The sequence below is a fragment of the Notamacropus eugenii genome, chromosome 5, assembly GCF_028372415.1.
Source record: "Notamacropus eugenii isolate mMacEug1 chromosome 5, mMacEug1.pri_v2, whole genome shotgun sequence".
Lineage (NCBI taxonomy): Eukaryota > Metazoa > Chordata > Mammalia > Diprotodontia > Macropodidae > Notamacropus > Notamacropus eugenii.
This window is the reverse complement of record NC_092876.1, coordinates 420610717-420630223: the sequence shown is the minus strand read 5'-3', so window position 1 is coordinate 420630223 and position 19507 is coordinate 420610717. Positions and strand designations below refer to the sequence as shown.

At 38.4% G+C, this 19507-nt stretch overlaps 1 protein-coding gene across 2 annotated transcripts in view; it reads left to right on the top strand.

The window, feature by feature from the left end:
- Positions 1-19507, top strand: part of VPS26C (VPS26 endosomal protein sorting factor C) — a 74595-nt gene that overhangs the window by 19971 nt on the left and 35117 nt on the right. The window contains exons 2-3 of one of the 2 annotated variants that reach the window (XM_072614969.1): positions 2-145; positions 8888-9037. In XM_072614969.1, the coding sequence (XP_072471070.1) occupies positions 2-145; positions 8888-9037 (294 nt within the window). The remainder of the gene's footprint in view (position 1; positions 146-8887; positions 9038-19507) is intronic. The other variant, XM_072614970.1, reaches the window with a different exon arrangement.

Here is a 19507-nt window from a genome sequence, read left to right as displayed (position 1 = left end):
GGAGGTGCTCTCTGGAGTAGTGGTTATATCTAGCAAAGATCCAGTACAACACCAGGGTATTTTATTAACAATGGAAGGATTGGTAAACCTGCAGCTCAGTGCCAAAAGTGTTGGTATGTTTGAGGCTTTCTGTAATTCTGTTAAGGTAAGAATGCTTATATTTTGAGTGATTGGGCTAATATTTAAAAAAAATCACAGTGATTTTATATATATATATATATATATATATATATATATATATATATATATATATATATATACACACACACACACATATACATATATATGGTATTATATATAATATAGTCGTTACCCATTATTTTGGGGTTCTTTCATAAATAGAAACTGATTTAATAATTCCTGCAATTTCTATCATCAGCTTGCTTAAAGAAACAGCAAAGTATTTAGAGTCTAAATGTCTTTAGCATGTACTGCATGTTTTTTGTGATTAGTAAGACAGGAAACCAAAAATAAGCTTTGAGTTCCAAATTCTCTCCCTACTTCCTTCTTCATCCCCCTCATTGAGAAGGCAGGCAATTTGATATAGGTTACACATGTGTAGTCATGCAGAACTTACGCATAATAGTAATGTTGTGAAAGAAAATATAGATAAAAAAACTCAAGAAAAATAAAATTAAAAAAAAGTATTCTGCAGTCCATATTGAGTCACCATCAGTTCTTTCTCTGGGAATGGATATCATCCATCATTAGTCCTTCAGAGTTGTCTTGGATAGTTGTATTTCTGAGAATTAGCTAAGTCATTCACAGCTGATCCTCTTACAGTATTGCTGTTATTTTGAACAGTACATTTCACTTTGCATCAGCTCATGCAAGCCTTTTCAGGTTTTTCTGAGAGCATCTTGCTCATCATTTCTTAAAGTATAATAGTATTTTATCATAATCACACACCACAACTTGTTCAGCCATTCCCCAATTGATGGGCATCTCCTCAATTTCTGATTCAGTTTTCTGATTCTTTGTCTCCAGAATGGACATGCTATAAATATTTTTTTACCTGCTCTTTTGTAATTCATAATATTCTCAAAAGTGTTTTGTTTTTGCCTACCCCTCCCCCAGTCTGCTCTTCCTTCTATCAACCTCACCCTTCACCTTCCCCTCCTACTTTCCTGTAGAGTAAGATAGATTTCTATACTTTAATTGAATGTGTATGTTATTCCCTCTTTGAGCCAATTCTGATGAGAGTAAGGTTTATTCACTCCCCCATACCTAACCCCTTTCCCCTCCACTGTAAAAGCTTTTTCTTACCTCTTTTTTGTGATATAATTCACCCCATTCTGCCTCACTCTCTTTCTCTGAGTACATTCTTCTCTCACACCTTAATTTTATTTTTTTAGATATCCCCTTCATAATTCAACTCATACCTATGTCCTATGTCTATATATACTCCTAATTACCCTAATAATGAGAAAGGGCTTATGGGTTATAAATGTTATCTTCCCATGTAGGAATGTAAACAGTTTAACCTTATTAAGACCCTTATAATTTTCCTTTCCTGCTTACCTTTTTATGCTTCTCTTGAGTCTTGTCTTTGAAAGTCAGATTTTCTGTTGCTCTCTGGTCTTTTCATCAAGAATACTTGAAAGCTCTCTATCTCATTGAATGTCCATTTTTTTTCCCCTGAAGGATTATACTCAGTTTTTGTGGGTCGATCATCCTTGGTTACAATCCTAGCTCCTTTGCCCACCAGAATATAATATTCCAAGCCATCCCATCCTTTAATGTAGTAGCTGCTAAAACTTGTGTTATCCTGACTGTGACTCCACATTCTTGAATTGTTGTTTTCTGACTGCTTGCCATATTTTCTCCTTGACTTGGGAGTTCTGGAATTTGGCTGTAATATTGCTGCGAGTTTCATTTTGGAATCTCTTTCAGGAGGTGATCAGGGGATTCTTTCAATTTCTATTTTACCCTCTGGTTCTAGAATATCAAGACAGTTTTCCTTGATAATTTCTTCTAATATATAGTTTATTTATTTTTCAGTTCTTAACATTCACTTCCACAAGAATTTGAATTCAAAATTTTCTCCCCATGTCTCTCCACCCCAGGACAGAATGCACCCCATGCCCTCCTTCCTTCAGTCTGTCCTCCCTTCTTTACCCACCCTTCTTCCATTTCCCTTCCCCTCTGTTTTCCTGTAGGGCAAAATAGATTTCTGTACTTTGTTGCCTGTATAGCTTAATTTCCAGTTGCATGCTAAAACAATTTTTAACATTCATTCTTTAAGCTTTGAGTTCCATATTCTCTCCCACCTTCCCTACTCACTCCCATTGAGAAAACAAGCAATTCAATATAGGTCATACATGTGTAACAATGCAAAGCACTTTCATAATAGTTATGTTGTGAAAGACTAACCACATTTCCCCCTGTCCTATCCTGCCCTTCATTTATTCCATTCTTTCCCTTGACCTGTCCTCCCACAATGGTGCTTGCTTCTGATTATCCCTTTCCCCAGTTTATCGGCCCTTCTATTGTCTTCCCTCTCCTATCCCCTTTCCCCTTGCCTTCCTGCAGGGTAAAATAGATTTCCATATCCAATTGGGTGTGTATTCCCTCCTTAAGCCAAATCCCATGAGAGTAAGGCTCAATTATTTCCTTTCATCTCCTCCCTGTTTCCCTCCATTATAGAAGCTCTTTCTTCCCTCTTGTATGTGAGGTGATTACTACATTCTACCTCTTCCTTTCTCTTATTCCTAGTATATTCCATTCAACAGTAAATGTTATTTATTTTAGATATTCTCTCTTCATATTCAGCTGACACTGTGCCCTCTGCGTATACACACATGTACATATACATACCTACACATATATACTATACCCATACACACACACACACACACACACACACACACACACACACACATATATTCCCTCTAACTATCCTAATACTGAAAAAGGTCTCATAAGTTACAAATAATGTCTTTCCATGTAGAAATGTAAACAGTTCAACTTTAATGAATTCCTTAAGGCTTCTCTTTCCAGTTTACCTTTTCATATTTCTCTTGATTCTTGGATTTAAAAGTTAGATTTTCTATTCCGCTGTGGTCTTTTCAACAAGAATGCTTGGAAGTCCTCTGTTTCATTGAAATTCCATTTTTTTTTCCCTCAAGTATTATACTCAGTTTTGCTGGGTAGGTGATTCTTGGTTTTAATCCTATCTCCTTTGACCTCTGGAATATCATATTCCAAACCCTTATATCCCTTAGTGTAGAAGCTGCTAAATCCTGTGTTATCCTGATTGTATTTCCACAATACTTGAATTGTTTTTTTCTGGCTACTTGCAATATTTTCTCCTTGATTTGAGCTCTGGAATTTGACTACAGTATTCCTAGAAATTTTCCTTTTCAAATCTCTTTCAGGAGATGATCAGTGAATTCTTTCCATTTCTGTTTTTCTCTCTGTTTCTAGAATATCAGGGCAGTTTTCCTTGATAATTTCTTGGAAGATGATGTCTAGGCTCTGTTTTTGATCATGGTTTTCAGGTAGACCAGTGATTTTTAAATTATCTCTCCTGAATCTATTTTCCAGGTCAGTGGTTTTTCCAATGAGATATTTCACATTGTCTTCTATTTTTTCATTCTTTTGGTTTTGTTTTGTATTTTCTTGGTTTCTCATAAAGTCGTTAGCTTCCATTCTAATTTTTAAAGAACTATTTTCTTCAGTGAGCTTTTGAACCTCCTTTTCCATTTGGCTAATTCTGCCTTTTGAAGCATTCTTCTCCTCATTGGCTTTTTGGATCTCTTTTGCCATTTGGGTTAGTCTATTTTTCAAGGTGTTATTTTCTTCAGCATGTTTTTGGGTCCCCTTTAGCAAACTCCATTACTCTCATTTCTTTTGTCAGTTTTTCCTCCACTTCTCTTACTTGATTTTCAAAATCCTTTTTAAGCTCTTCCATGGCCTGAGACCATTGCGTATTTTTTTTGGAGGTTTTGTATGTAGAAGCCTTGACTTTTATGTCTTTCTCTGATGGGATGCTTTGTTCTTCCTCATCCAAAGGGATGGAAGAAAATACCTCTTCACGAAGAAAGTAACCTTCTATAGTGTTATTTTTTTTTTTCCTTTTTTGAGCATTTTCCCAGCCAGTGAGTTGATTTTTGAGCCCTTTGTCAAGTGAAGGGTATACTCTAGGGACCTGTAAGTTCTCACTTCCTCCAAGGTGGCACAATCAAGGGAGAGTTTACTCCTCTCCTGGCCTGCACTCTGGTCTGGGAGCAACAAGCACTCTTTTCTGTCCTGGAACTGTGAGTAGGGTTCCCTCTCCACAATCGCCTCCAGCTCCACCATGCCAGTGCTCTTCCACACCCCAGGACCATCACTCAGGACTGAGACCCAGATCATCTGCTCAATTTCCCTAGGGTCTTCAGGCCGAGGGCTCCAAAAATGGAAGCTGCTGTAACCCTGGGCCTGGGACCAGATCTCATTCCCTTCTCATCTAGGTGAAAGAGCTTTCTCACTGACCCTTGAAGCTGACTTTGGTGTTTGTGGGTTGAGAAATCTGGGAAATGCAGCTGCTACCTGTGATTCCGTGCCCTGAGGCCTGCTCCAGTCCTGTCTGTGCTGTGCTGTGCAGCCAAGGCTGGGTTGCACTCTGCTCTGAGCCTGGTGTGATATACCTTTCCTGTCAGCTTTCCAAGCTGTCTTGGGCTGGAAATCTTTTTCACTTTGTCGTTTTGTGGGTTCTGCTGGTCTAGAATTTGTTTAGAATCATTTTTTACAGGTATTTTATGGGCTATGGGGGGAGAACTACAGCAGGTCTCTCTCTGATAAATTCTTGAAAGGTGATATTTAGGCTCTTTTTTTGATCATGACTTTCAGGTAGTCCAATAATTTTTAAATAATCTCTCCTAGATATATTTTCCAGGTCAGTTTTGTTTTGTTTTTCTGATCAGGTATTTCACATTGTCTTCTATTTTTTCATTCTTTTGGTTTTCTTTTATTGGTTTTTGGTTTCTCATAAAGCCATTACCTTCTGTTTGCTCCATTTTAATATTTAAAGAATTATTTTCTTCAGTGAGCTTTTGGACCTTATTTTCTGTTTGGCCAATTCTGCTTTTTAAGGCATTCTTTTCCTCATTGATTTTTTTGGACCTCTTTTACCATTTGACCTAGTCTTTTTTAAGGTGTTATTTTCTTCAGTATTCTTTTGTGTCTCCTTTACCAATGAGTTTTTCATGATTTTCATGATTTTCTTGCATCTCTCTCATTTCTCTTCCCAATTTTTCATCGACCTCTCTTACTTTATTCTCAAAATCCTTTGTGAGCTCTTCCATGGCCTGAGAACAATTAATATTTTTCTTGGAGGCTTTGAATGTAGCAGCTTTTACTTTCTTGTCTTCTTCTGAGTCTGTTGATCTTCCTTGTCACCCTAGTAATTCTATAATCAGTTTTTTCTGTGTTTGCTCATTTTCCCATTCTGTTGTCTTTTAATTTTTTTGTTAAAGTAGGGCTCTGCTTCCAGGGTGAAGTGTGAACTGTTCCTAGGTTGAAGGGTTTTGTGCAATTGTTTTCGGAGATACTTCCTGTAAGTTTTCAGTTCTTCCAAGGTGGTATGTTCTAAGGAGAGGTGTTGTCTGTGCCCTTTTATGTTATATATGTGTCACATATCTGTGTCTTCTGGTCTGTCCTCTTGTCTGTGAGTGACCAGAAGCACTCTTTTTGCCCTGGAACTGTGAGGAGGTTCCCTCCTCCATTGCTGCCACAAATTCTGCTATGCCAGTGGTCCTCCTCACCCTGCAACTGCCACCTAGGACTGTGACCTGGATCAGAGTATGGGCAAGGCAACAGAATCCTGCCCCAGTGCTAGCAAAAACCTGTGATCTTCTTCTGATCAGTTGTTGGATCCCATTACTGTCTGTGGGTTGAGAGCTCCAGAAGCAACCACTGCAGCTGCTAATTTAGTCATTCCCAAGCTCTGCCCCTGGTTTGTTGGGGCTGGGGCTGTACTGGCACAGCCTGTGCTGGACTACGCTCCTCTCCTTACCAGGTGCAGTAGATCTTTCCTGCTGACCTTCTAAGTTGTCTTTAGCTTCTGTGTTCTGAGAGGTCTGGAAACTGCCACTGTTGCCAGTAATTCAGCCACTCCCAGGGCCTGCTCCTAGTTTGCTAGGGCCTGGTCTGTGCTGGACTGCACTACCTTTTCTCATCTTGGTCTAACAGACTTTCCTTCTGACTTTTCAAGTTGTCTTGAAGTTGGGCTGGATATTTGTTTTACTCTGTCTTTTTGTGGGTTCTGCTGCTCTAGAATTTGTTTAGAGACATTTTTTAATGGTATTGGGAGGGATTTGGGGAAGTCACTGCCTTTACTCCCATTTTGGCTTCCTTCACAGTTCCTTGATAGCCTCCTTTGCTCCTATTCTCTTTCAGAGTTTTTCTTTATGTGTTGCAACCTGCACATGTCCAGTATGCACCTCCATGCCCATCCATGTGAATTTGGTATGAGGTTCGTTGTACATTTTTTAATGTACTCTTACAATTTACTTTTATTTATCGTTATACAAAAACTTTAAAGAGTAAAGTAAATGCTTTTAAGAATTATTGTTCAAAAGTTCATTTAAATGTAGAGTTTTTAGTGATTCCTAGATGACTGGAGATGACCCAAAATGAGGCAGTTGGGATTAAGTGACTAACCCAAGGTCACACAAGCTAGTGAATGTCAAGTGTCTGAGGTGAGATTTGAACTCAGGTCTTCCTTACTCCTGCACTGGTGCTCTATCCACTGTACCACCTAGCTGCCCTTATCTATGAAGAAAAGATTACAAAATGGTAATTTAAAGTTGGAGGACTTGCTTAATTACCAAATCTAATGGTCTTTTCTGAATTCTTATAATATGGTAGTAGTGAATCACACATGTAGAGAACATATGGCCAAGGTAGTTCACTCCTTTGATACTTTCAGGCCTCAAAGTCCTTTCTTGCCTGTGGAGTCCTTACAGTGCTTCCTATTGGGTGTACTGCCTCATCTAAACAAGTTGCCTACTCAGTTGGTCTCCTGGGGTCTACTCCAGCAGGGCTTCATAGTTCTTGTGAGTCCATAGCCAAATCTTGTCTGCTGCCAGAAGTTATGCTCCTTGAAGCAAGTGTGTGTCTCTATTCAAGCCTGGTTGTTGCATGTCTCTGAAATCTCAGGTCTTCCTCACTCTCTTGAACTGACTGCTGGATAGGGTGTTCTGTTGGAGGCAGCATTTTCTCTCTGCTTCTTTCAAGAGGTGGAAACGTTAGAGTAATGGACTCAGGAAGATGTATGTTTAAATTCTGCCTTAACCAGGTTCTGCATAGCTTTGTGATCTTGGACAAATCAAGTAGCCATTTTTTTCTCTGATTTCCTTATCTTTATAATGAAGGCTTTGGACTGATGGCCTGCATAAGGGCCTTTTCAGCTCTGATTCCATGATTTTATCATCTTTGGCTGCTCAGAACTCTCCAGCTTCTCTAGTCATGATTTTAAAGTCCCCAAAGACAAGTCCAGGTTTTAGTGCAACCATCTTATTTCCCTTTTTGATTTAATCAGAGGTAGATTTTCATTCTTGGTAAAAGAGATAACTATGTGTTAACACTTTGTTACCACATCAGCACTCACCAGTGAATATATTCTGTGGGGAAAGGAAGGGAATAAGCATTCATGTAGCACCTGCTGTATCCCAGTCACTGTCCTAAACACTTTACAAGTATGATCTCATTTGACCTCCCCAGAATAACCCTGTGAGGTAGATGCTATGGTTATTATTTCCATTTTACATTCAAGGAAAGTGAAGCAGACAGAGGTTAAATAACATGTGTAGGATTACACAGCTAGTAAGTGTCTGAGGCTGGATTTGAACTCAGGGTCTTCCTGATGCTAGGTCCAGTGCTCTGTCCGCTGTGCCATCTAGATGCTCATTATTAACCATACCAACACTTGTATTTATTTTGTATATATTTTATGCATACTTTTTTTTATGTTTCACCTATCTCATGTAATCTCCCTGAGAACAAGGACTTTCTTTCTTTTGTCTTTGTCTTTGTCTTTCAACTTGGTGCTTAGTATGGTGTCGTAATAGGCATTTAGTAAATATTTATTAATTAGTTAATTGATCTGGGTTCAGATTTATGACCATGGACAGGTCTTTTAATCTTTGTGGTACTTAGTTTTTTTATCTCTAAAATAAGAGGATTTACCTAGTCTTACTGACTGACTAGTCTCTAAACTTCCTTCCAACTATGAATCCTATAGTCCATGATATATCATCATTAATAACTCACCTCTTCAATGACTTCCCTTGCTTTCTTTAAATTTTCCTCATTTTTCTTCTTTAGGTCTTAGAAACAAAACTCAAAGAATTTGTAGACTTTTTTTTAAAACTGGTGCCAAGTCAAAACTTGTTTTCTCACTCCCAGCCCCCTAATAAATAATTCATGTTAAATATAGTTACACCTGCTGCTCATCTCTCTCCTTTCTGGAGGCAGCAGATCAAATTGCACATCATAGCCACTGGCTAGTGACTAGAGGAGTTGGTCATTTTGAAAGCTTTATTTGTTTGACTTCTATTGCGGTATCAGTGTTCCAAAGACTTTAAGTCAGAGAATGTAGGACCAAATCCAACTCCTGTATTTTTTTAATAACAACATATTCTGTGTCAGAGAAGAACAGAGATATTGTTCAATAGCTACCTTGAAATAGAAGAAAAAATTGAGAAGGGACCCTTTTGTGCTTGTCCGTTCATCCTAACTAGGTTCATAGAATCAAATTGACCAGACATTGATCGTATTCTCTAAATGTTAAGGGAACACTGGGATTTTTAATGGGCCTTTTGTAAATTGATCATTTCAAAGTTGCTTTTTATTTTAAATAAAGAAAATGTTGATGGAATGATTAAATTACTTTGTTTTGCAGCCTATCCAAGTTATTACCAGTTCAATAGAAATTGTGAAGCCAGGAAAATTTCCCAGTGGCAAAACCGAAATTCCTTTTGAGTTCCCTCTGCATGTGAAGGGCAACAAAGTTTTGTATGAGACCTATCATGGTGTGTTTGTCAACATTCAGGTGAGGTTTTCTTTATTTTTAAATAGTCAGTTCACAGCTTTTCTTCTGAAAAGCAATGGGGAAAATTAATTTAACATACCAATTGGTTCTGTGTTTTCTTTCTGCTCTTTTTTAGTGTATGTAATGTATCAATTTCTCATTTTATTCTGTTTAATTTCAAAATGTAGGTATTTACTGTTAATGTAAATATTTGAAGCCATACTACATACTTGATTTCCTCTTCATTTCTGGCATCTGATAGCCTGTTTTTTCCTTTTGCCAACAACATTTTTTTTTTTAATCTGCTCTCATGCTCTGAGTTAGTTTTTTGTTGCTTTGGAACAAAGGCACTTGTACTTTACATGCTTCTCTCATGCTTAAACATAATTGTGTGCTTGAGAGCTAAAGGTTACTGCTTTAAGTTAAGTTTGTGCTCTCTATTGAGTAAATCTTAAAAACGAGTAACAAGAAGGTGGAAATCTGTATGGTGGAGTAGCAGGAAGCAATACAGCAAGCTTCCCCTCACAACTCCTTAAAATAGATCTGGAAAATGCACCAGACTGAAGCTTGATCCGGGATTCCAGAAAAACAGTGAGCTATTTATCTAGCCCAGGTCATTAGAGAGAGACAGACTGAGAGCTCTGTAGAGACTGGGCATGGGGTCTGGCCACAGGCATGCTGCACATGGAAGACTCTAGGGCTCAGAGACAGTCTGTGCCACCAGAGTAAGTGGAAGTCCTAGACTCATATCAGAGCTCCACTTGCAAGGTGCACAGATAGGGACTGATTAGCAGCATTAGCACCCACTATTCAGTTCTAGGTCACAGAGACAGTGTAGACTAAGAAGGGGACCTGTCCCTGGGGTGCTGTGCCTGGGTAGAGAAGCTTAGGATAGTCTACCTAGAAAGGAGCAAATTTGGAAGTAAGCAGTAGCAGTGTGACTCAGACTCCTTCCTCCCCTGCCCTCCAGGAGCAGAGCAGTGTCTCACTTCCAACTTCTAGCCTAGTCTGAAGCCTGCTGAGGAATAAGGAGTGCAGAGATCTCCTACCAAAGAAGAATCTACAGTTCTATCACTGAGCCATCACTGAGCCATCCAAGCTTCCTGGCTGGCTCATAAGGCCTGAGTCCAGAAGCATTTTGCTGTTGCTTAGATCCAAACCAATATCAAATATATTACAAAACTTATTTAGACCAAGGAGTTCAATCAGACTTTGCCCTGGATCAGACCATTTTGGGAGCATGAATAGTGCTCTGTGAGCCGAAAGCTTGAAGGGGCCTCAGCCTGGATATCTCTGATAGCCTACTAAATATCCAAAGAAAGCAACAGCAGGACCAGTCCAGACCTTCCCTTCAGAAGTGCTGCAGAGCCTAACCTTAACGTCAAATTCCAAGTTAGGAAGTGGGCTGAAAGAATAAGCAAACAGACAAAAAAATAAAACCAACATTAAGAGCTATTATAATAGCAGAGAAACTCAAAACACAAACCCAGAAGAAGAGAACTCCTAAACATCTACAAGCAAAGTTTGAGAGAACAACGTGGCTTGAGCACAAATTGAGCTAGATTTTCTATAAAAGGTGAAGAAAGAGGTTTTTTTAAAGCTAAAAAAATCTTTTAAAAAATGAAATGAGTGCTTGAGGAAAAAATTGGAAAGGAAATGAGAGCTATGGAAAAGGAATTAGCAGTTTGGCACAAGAGATGCAAAACCTTGTCCAAGCAATTAAGTTCTTGAATATTAAATTTGGACCAAATAGAAGCCAATGATTCCATGAGACATAAATTTTAAAAAATTTTATTTTCAAGCTAATTAAATGTGAAGACAATTTTTAACATTGATTTAAAAAAATTTTTGAATTCCAAATTTTCTTCCCCTCTCCCTAAGACAATAAGCAGTTTGATATAGGAATACATACATGTAATCATGTAAAACATTTCCATATTAGTCATGTAGTGAAAAAAGAAACAGATCAAAAGAAAAAAACATGAAGAAAACATGATGCTTTAATCTTCATTCAGATTCTATCACTCCTTTCTTAGGATATGGGTAGTATTTTTCATCGTAAGGCCTTTGGAATTATCTTGGATCATTATATTGCTGAGAATAGTTAAGCATGAGACATAAACATTAAAGCAAAGTCAAAAATACTCAAAAAAATTGAAGAAAATGTTAATATATCTCACAGCAAAAACAACTGACCTAGAAAGCAGATTGAGGATAAAAAATTTAAGAATCATGGAATTACCGAAAAGCAGTGACCAAAAACAGAGCCACAGCATTATGTTTCAAGAAATCTTTAAAAGAGTACTTTCCAGATCTCTCAGAACGATAGGGCACAGGGAAATTAGAAAGAATCTACTATCACCTCCTGAAAGAAACCCCAAAATGAATACTTCCAGGAACATTATTGTCTAAGCCAAGAGCTTCCATGTCAAAGTAAAAATATTGCAAGCAGTCAGAATGGAATGATGAATGACAGTCAGAACCAAAGAATCAAATCAAATACATGCTTCACCAGCCACCATGATAAAGGAGCACAAACCTACTCAGCCAAACTGAATACTATAGGGGAAAAATGAGATAGAGGAATTCTAATTGTTCCTGATGAAAAGACCATACCTGTGCAGAAACTCTGAAATTGAAACACAGAAATTGAGAGACAAAAAAACAAACACAGAGAAGCTGCTTACATTCAAATATAGGAAGAATGATATACATAGCCCTATTGAAGCCTATCATCATCAGGGATCATAGAGTTATTCCAATTAGACAAGCACCGGAAGTGGTTTTCTTTATGTCTTATGTAAAAAAACCTCTAAAGATGTACAAAAGTAGTTAAAGTTCTTTTTGAAGTGGTGAAGAATAGGAGTCTGAGGAAGTGCCCATCTGTAGTGGAATGGCCAGACAAGTTATGGCATATAAATGTGACAGCATACTGTTGTCCTATGAGAAATAATGAGATGATGGCTTCAGAGAACTCTGGGAATCAGGAGAATAATTAACACATCGACAACAATATGGTAAACATTGAAAGAATTAGGAATTCTGCAGCAAAATGACCAACTATAATTCCTGAGGACAAACAATGAAACGTGCTACTCATCTCCTCATGGAGGGGTGAAGGATAGCGTGCTGAATGAGATATGTGTTATTTTTTGATGTGGCCAGGGTAGAAATTTGTTCTACCATACATGTTTTTAATAGTTTTGTTTTTATTTTTATTTTGTTTCTTATGGAGAGTAGGAATAGGAGAGCGAAAAAGTGGATTTTTGCTAAATAAATGAGTGGCAAATTATTTGGTGTCTTAATCTGCTTTTTAAGCTTCTTGAATTCCATTTGGGGCATTCAGTAGAAAGCTCCATTTGTGGTATTAATATTCTAATATTACTATTGCTGTGTGAGCAATAATTTTTTCCTTGCTTAAAATGTACTTGTTTAAAAACATTAATTACAATGGAACCAAAACCTTTAATGTTCCGATTATTTAAATGGATAGTATTTTAATGGATAATATTTTCTTTTTATCATATCTTTATTTATTTAAATATTTACCAATTACATTTAAAGATTTTTTAAAATTTGTTTTCAACATTCATTTCCACAAAATTTTAAGTTCCAAATTTTCTCCCCATTTCTCCCCTCCCCCCACCCCAAAACTCCAAGCATTCTAATTACTCCTATCACCAATCAGCCCTCCCTTCTAACATCCCTCCCTTCCCTTATCCCCATCTTCTCTTTTGTCTTGTAGGGCAAGATAAATTTCTATACCCCATTATCTGTATTTCTTATTTCCCAGTTGTATGCAAGAACCATACTCAACAGTTGTTCCTAAAACTTTGAGTTCCAACTTCTCTTCCTTCCTCCCTTCCCACCCATCGCCATTGGGAAGGCAAGCAATTCAATATAGCCCATATATGTGAAGTTTTGCAAATGATTTCCATAATAGTCATGTTGTGTAAAACTTAACTATATTTCCCTCAATCCTATCTTGTTCCCCATTTCTTCTGTTCTCTGTTTTGACCTTGTCCATCCCCAAGAGTGTTGATTTCTAATGGCTCTCTCCTCCCATTGCCCTCTGTTCCATCATCCCCCCAACCCTGCTTATCCCCTTCTCCCCCCCACTTTCCTGTATTGTAAGATAGGTTATCATAACCAAAATGAGTGTGTATTTTATTCCTTCCTTGAGTCAAATGTGATGAGAGTAAACTTCATGTTTTTCTTTATTCCTCCTCTAATAAGTTTTTTGCTTGCCTCTTTTATGAGAGATAATTTGCCCCATTCCATTTCTCCCTTTCTCCTCCCATATATTTCTCTTTCACTGCTTGATTTCATTTTTTTAAGATATGATCCCATCCTCTTCAATTCACTCTGTGCACTCTGTCTCTATGTGTGTGCGTGTGTGCGTGTGAGTGTGTGTGTGAGTGTGTGTGTGTGTGTGTGTGTGTGTGTAATCTCACCCAGTACCCAGATACTGAATAGTTTCAAGAGTTACTAATATTGTCTTTCCATGTAGGGATGTAAACAGATCAACTTTAGTAAGTCCCTTATGACTTCTCTTTGCTGTTTACCTTTTCATGCTTCTCTTCATTCTTGTGTTTGAAAGTCAAATTTTCTTTTCAGCTCTGGTCTTTTCATCAAGAATGCTTGAAAATCCTCTATTTCATTGAAAGACCAATTTTTTCACTGAAGTATTATACTCAGTTTTGCTGGGTAGGTGATTCTTGGTTTCAGTCCTAGTTTCTTTGACTTCTGGAATATGATATTCCATGCCCTTCAATCTCTTAATGTGGAAGCTGCTAGATTTTGTGTTATCCTGATTGTATTTCCACAGTACTTGAATTGTTTCTTTCTAGCTGCTTGCAATATTTTCTCCTTGATCTGGGAGCTCTGGAATTTGGCTATAATGTTCCTAGGAGTTTCTCTTTTTGGATTTCTTTCAGGAGGTGATCAGTGGATTCTTTCAATATTTATTTTGCCCCCTGGTTCTAGAATATCAGGGCAATTTTCCTTGATAATTTCATGAAAGATGATGTCTAGGCTCTTTTTCTTGATCATGGCTTTCAGGTAGTCCCATAATTTTTAAATTGGGGGGCGGAGCCAAGATGGCAGAGTAGAAACACACAAATACGCTAGCTCCGAACCCACAGCCCATGAAATATCTGTAGTATCTGTAGTATCTGTAGTAAAGAGCCGCCAGTAAATTCGGGAGCAGAAGAAGCCACATAATAGTGGAGCGGATAAGATTTCTGTTCTAGAGGGACCTGCAAACCCCTCTCCCAAAAGGTCTGTCACGCTGCGGACGTGAAGCCCAGCCCAGCCCTGCACCGCCCCGGCACCAAGAGGAACAGATCCTAGCGGACTTCAGGGACGGGATCTCCAGCGGCCGCGTGGGTCCCTCCACCCACAGGTGACAGGGGTCGGTGAGAAGGTCTCTTTGGTGGGTCGAGAGGGGAGTGGGGTGCCCCCATACTCAGGCCCCCTCGGAAGGCAACAGCGAAGGCAGGAGCAGACCGGGTCTCCCCAAGCAGGCAGGAGCCTGGATCCATTGCTGAAAGTCTCCACATAAACCCCCTGAGGGAACTGAACCCGTGAGGCAGCCCTGCCCCCACCTGAACACCTGAACATAATCTCACACTGAATAGCAGCCCTGCCCCCTCCCAAAGCACTGAGGCTGGGAAGCAGCATTTGATTCTCAGACCCCAAGCGCGGGCTGGGAGGATCCGGAGGCGAGGTGGGTGTGAGGAGAATATTCAGAGCTCAAGTCACTGGCTGGGAAAATGCCCAGAAAAGGGAAAAAAAACCAAGACTATTGAGGGTTACTTTCTTGGTGAGCAGGTTTCTCCTCCCCTTCCTTCTGATGAGGAAGAGCGGTGCTCACCATGAGGGGAAGACACGGAAGTCAGTGTTTCTGCATCCCAGCCCACTCAATGGGATCAGTTCTGGGAAAAGGTCATAATTTTTAAATTGTCTCTGCTGGATTGTTCTCCAGGTCAGGTGTTTTTCCAATGAGATATTACACTTTATCTTTCATTTTTTCATTCTTTTGGTTTTGTTTTGTGATTTCTTGGTTTCTCATAAAGTCATTAGCCTCCATCTGTTCCATTCTAATTTTGAAAGAACTATTTTCTTTAGTGAGCTTTTGAACCTCCTTTTCCATTTGGCTAATTCTGCTTTTTAAAGCATTCTTCTCCTCATTGGCTTTTTGGGCCTTTTTTCCCAATTGAGTTAGCCTATTTTTAAAGGTGTTATTTTCTTCATCATATTTTTTGGGTCTTCTTTGGCAGGTTGACTCACTTTTCATGATTTTCTTGCATCTCATTTCTCTTCTCAGTTTTTCCTCCACCTCTCTTACTTGATTTTCAAAATCCTTTTTGAGCTCTTCCATGGCCTGAGACCACTGAATATTTATTTTGGATGTTTGGGATACAGAAGCCTGGTCTTTTATGTCTTTCCCTGATGATAAGCATTGTTCTTCCTCATCCGAAAGGATGGGAGAAGATAGATATCTGTTCACCAAGAAAGTAACCTTCTACAGTCTTATTTTTTTTCCCTTTTTTGGGCATTTTCCCAACCAGTTACTTGACTTTTGGGTCCTTTGTCAAGAGTAGGGTATACTCTGGGGATCTGTAAGATCTCAATTCCTCTAAGGTGGCACAATCAAGCATGTACAGTTTTCTGGCAGCAAGAAAAGATTTTTGTGCCCAGAATCTTAGTAGAGTTTCCTCTTCACAGCCACCTTGCCTCTAGTTCTGCCAAGCCAGCACTGGGGGCTGAGATTCAGATAAGCTACAAGGGCAGGGCTGCCATTCAATGTAGATAAAGATTAGCTGTTACAGGGCTGAGGTAAGAATCAGCTGCTTAGTGCCCCCAGGGGTTTCATAGTCCAACAATGGATGTGGGCTGCTGTGGTTAACTGCCAATGTGGCCTCTGTGGCAGCTGCCTGAGGCTGGAGCTATGGAAAGGCCCTTCTCCCTTCTCAGTCAGCTGAAAAATACCTATCACTGATCTTTGGTGCCTGCGGGTTGAGGGATCTGTGAACTCATTGCTACTTTGACTGGGGATTCTGGCCCGAGGCCTGCTTGTATCCTCCTCCCAGAGCCAAGTGTCCAAGGCTGGACTAGGCTCTGCTCTGAGTCCTGTGCGACAGACGTTTCCCATTGGCCTTTCAGGTCACCCTGAGCTGGAAATCTCCTCCACTGTGTTGTTCTCCACTTTTGCTGCTCTAGAATTTGTTGAGAATCTTTCTCTACAGGTATTTTATGGGCTGTGTGGGAAGAGCTAGTATATGTACGTCTTTCTACTCTGGCATCTTGACTCCGCCCCTCTCTTAAAGGTTTTTTTTTTTTAATAGTCATTTTTAAAAAAATTTTTGACCATTAGTTCTTCTTCTGTAACGATGGGAGATGGGAAATAAGGTGCCAAGAATAACAGAATTTTTAGAGAGTTTATAAACAGTACCTTAAATAGCTGAAATAGTTTAATTTATAAACAGTAACTTAACTCACCTGATAATGTGAAATTCTTATTCAGTGGACTTGGGAAACTTACATAACAGTCTTTATTTTTCTACTATAAATGAAACCAGAATATGACTTTTAAAAAGTCAGATCTGTTTTATAGTAAGAGCAAGTAATAACTAATGAATTCATTTGGCACATGTGCAGTGTCCAGATATATAAGTAAGGCTTCAAGCCAAATTTGGTGCAGCACGGTGGAACTCCTATGGCATATTTACTAGAGAACAGATAAGCATTACACAGATTGGAAGATGTATCTAGGCTGTAATATGCACCATGGATAGAAGTACCCATATTCATAAGATCACAAATACATCAAACATGGTGTGAAATTTTGTCTGTTGTCATTTCAGGGATGGAAAAAGCCTTTTGTCTCTTTCTTTAAAAAAATTTTGTTTTTTCATTTGACAGGTGTCTTTTTTTTTTCTTTCTTACCTCTGCTCCCTACTGAAAAAAAAAAAGAACATTATAAAAAAAAATAAGCATAACCGAACAAAATAAATTCCCATATTGGCTGTGTCCAAAAATGAGGGTCTTATTCTTCCTATTTAGTCCATCACCTCCCTGTCAGGAGGTAGGTAGCATTCTTCATCATTAGCTCTTCTGGAATCATGGTAGACCATTGTGTTGACCATAGTTCCCAAGTCTTTCCTTTGTTCATTTTTTCAGTGTTGTTGTAGTATAAGTTGTTCTCCTGGTCTAGCTCACTTCACTCTGCATCAGGTCATGTAAATCTTCTCAAACTTCTTTGAAACTGTATCTTTATTTCTTATAGCACAGTATTTTCTATTGTCTTCAAATGCCATAATTTGTTCATCTATTTCCCAATTAATGGGCATTTCCTTAGTTTCCAGTTCTTTGAACTGCAAAATCACTTTAAATATTTTTTGTTCAGATAGTACCATTTCTTCTTTCTTTGACCTCTTTTTGGTATAGGCCCACTAGTGGTACAGCTTCACTTGTGTTTGTTTTCCTGAAGGGCCTCCAGCATTTGTCATTTTCCTTTTTTGACAGTTTTACCAAACTATGTGTGTGAGGTGGAACTTGAGAGTTACTCTAATTTGTATTTTTCTAATTTTTAGTAATTTGAAACAGATTCAGATTCTTGTTGAATTTATCAATTCAGCAATCACAATTTATATATGTGAACTGCCTATTCATATCCTTTGACTGTTTATCAGTTGGAGATTGGAAGCACCTCTTAACCACTCATTTTATAGATTAGAAATTTGAGGCTCCCAGAGGTTGAGAAACTCTCTCAAGAACTGATGCTAAATCCTGGTCTTGACAACTAGTGCAGTGATCGAAATTTCCATCAAACTATCCTGCTACCCTGTTGAATTAATTTGCTTCATGTAGCTGCTTTTTGGTTTAGCACTGGTAAGAATTTACATAGGAGGAGTGTGTTCCTCCAGAAAAGTTGACATATGACTTCATAAAAGATTTTAACACAAAGAAATGAAACAACAGAATTTTTAAGTAAAAAAACAGGTGAACAAAACATAACATTGGTTATTGTTTATTGGTTTTACATCATGGAGAAGACTGTAAAATCACTCCCAGTGTACGTTAATTTTTTGGTTTAGGGCATCAGTGACACTCCATGTTTTGAAAGAATAGTTGTTAATTCTTTTTTGGTAATGACGTATCTTTCCTGCCTTCATAAGTTATTAGCCAATTCAAAGAATACAGCATAAGGATGACTACAATTCTTAAAATTTTTATTCCCCCAGGTTGTTTCTTACTTTGAGGTTGGGGGTAGTTGGTTTGCATAGAGAAGGAGAGAGACAAATCATAATCAATGAAGGATTAAAATTCTGCCTTGATGAAAGTTCTTCTTTTTTTTGCTTCTCTCTCCCCTTCTTCCAGCTGTATTCAAGTGTGAATGTGTAAATATGGCTGCTTTTGTAACTGATACAATTTATTTATAATAATACTTGGTTTCTTTTTAATTCAGAGTTGAAGACTGGCCAAAGTGTAGGTGTTTGCGTATTGTGTTATGAATTCACTCTTTCCATATTTTATTGGGGGAAACCACTCACAACTTATGGTTTTTTTTAACCTACATAATTTTTATTTACGTTAGTGAAGAAAGCAAATTGAGGAAGCATCTGACTTACTTGACTTATGGAGAGAAAGGACTGCCAAAGGCAACACTAGGTTACTATAGAAACATGTTAGTAAGATCCTGTGAACAAACATGATGGACAGTTATGAGTAGTATCATCTCATAAAACAGAGAGAAACAGTGAAGAGTGGCAAAGGACTGGAAATTGTGGTGATGTCAACAGTCGGGGCATGGCTAAACAAGTTGTGGTATATGATCACAATGGAATACTAGTGTGCTATAAGGAATGATGAGCTTGACGATCTTAGAAAAACATAAACTTGCACGAAATAATGAAGAGTGAAATGAGCAGAACCAAGAGAACATTGTATATGATAACAGCAATGTTGTTTTAATAACTCCTTTGAGTGACTGAGTAATTTTAATTATTATTAATACCCAAATTAACTACAAAGGACCTATGAAGGAAGATGCTATTTGCATCCAGAGAAAGAAGTGATGAGAAGAATGTATAAAATGATTTTACACACACACACACACACACACACACACACACACACACACACACACACACACACTTGTGTCTAATGGTAGTCATTTCTAGGGTGAGAGAAGAAAGGAAAGAAAGAAAAAAAATTATATGATAACTTATATTTATAAGGAATAATAAGTTGTACATGACAGATTTGCAATTTCATGTGCATTCATCTTTTTTTCTATTCTATTTTGTTATGTGTTAGAAATGCACCTGACACCAAATCTCAGTATCAAGGTAATTTTTATTGAGAGAGTCCAGAGATGGACACTTCCTGGCCAGAAAGTGGGTTCTGCTGCTTTTCGGGAGGAGTGAGCACTGAGTACAGAAGCAAGAAGGCTTTTTAGCAGTTAGCTGGTGAGGTTTCTCCCTT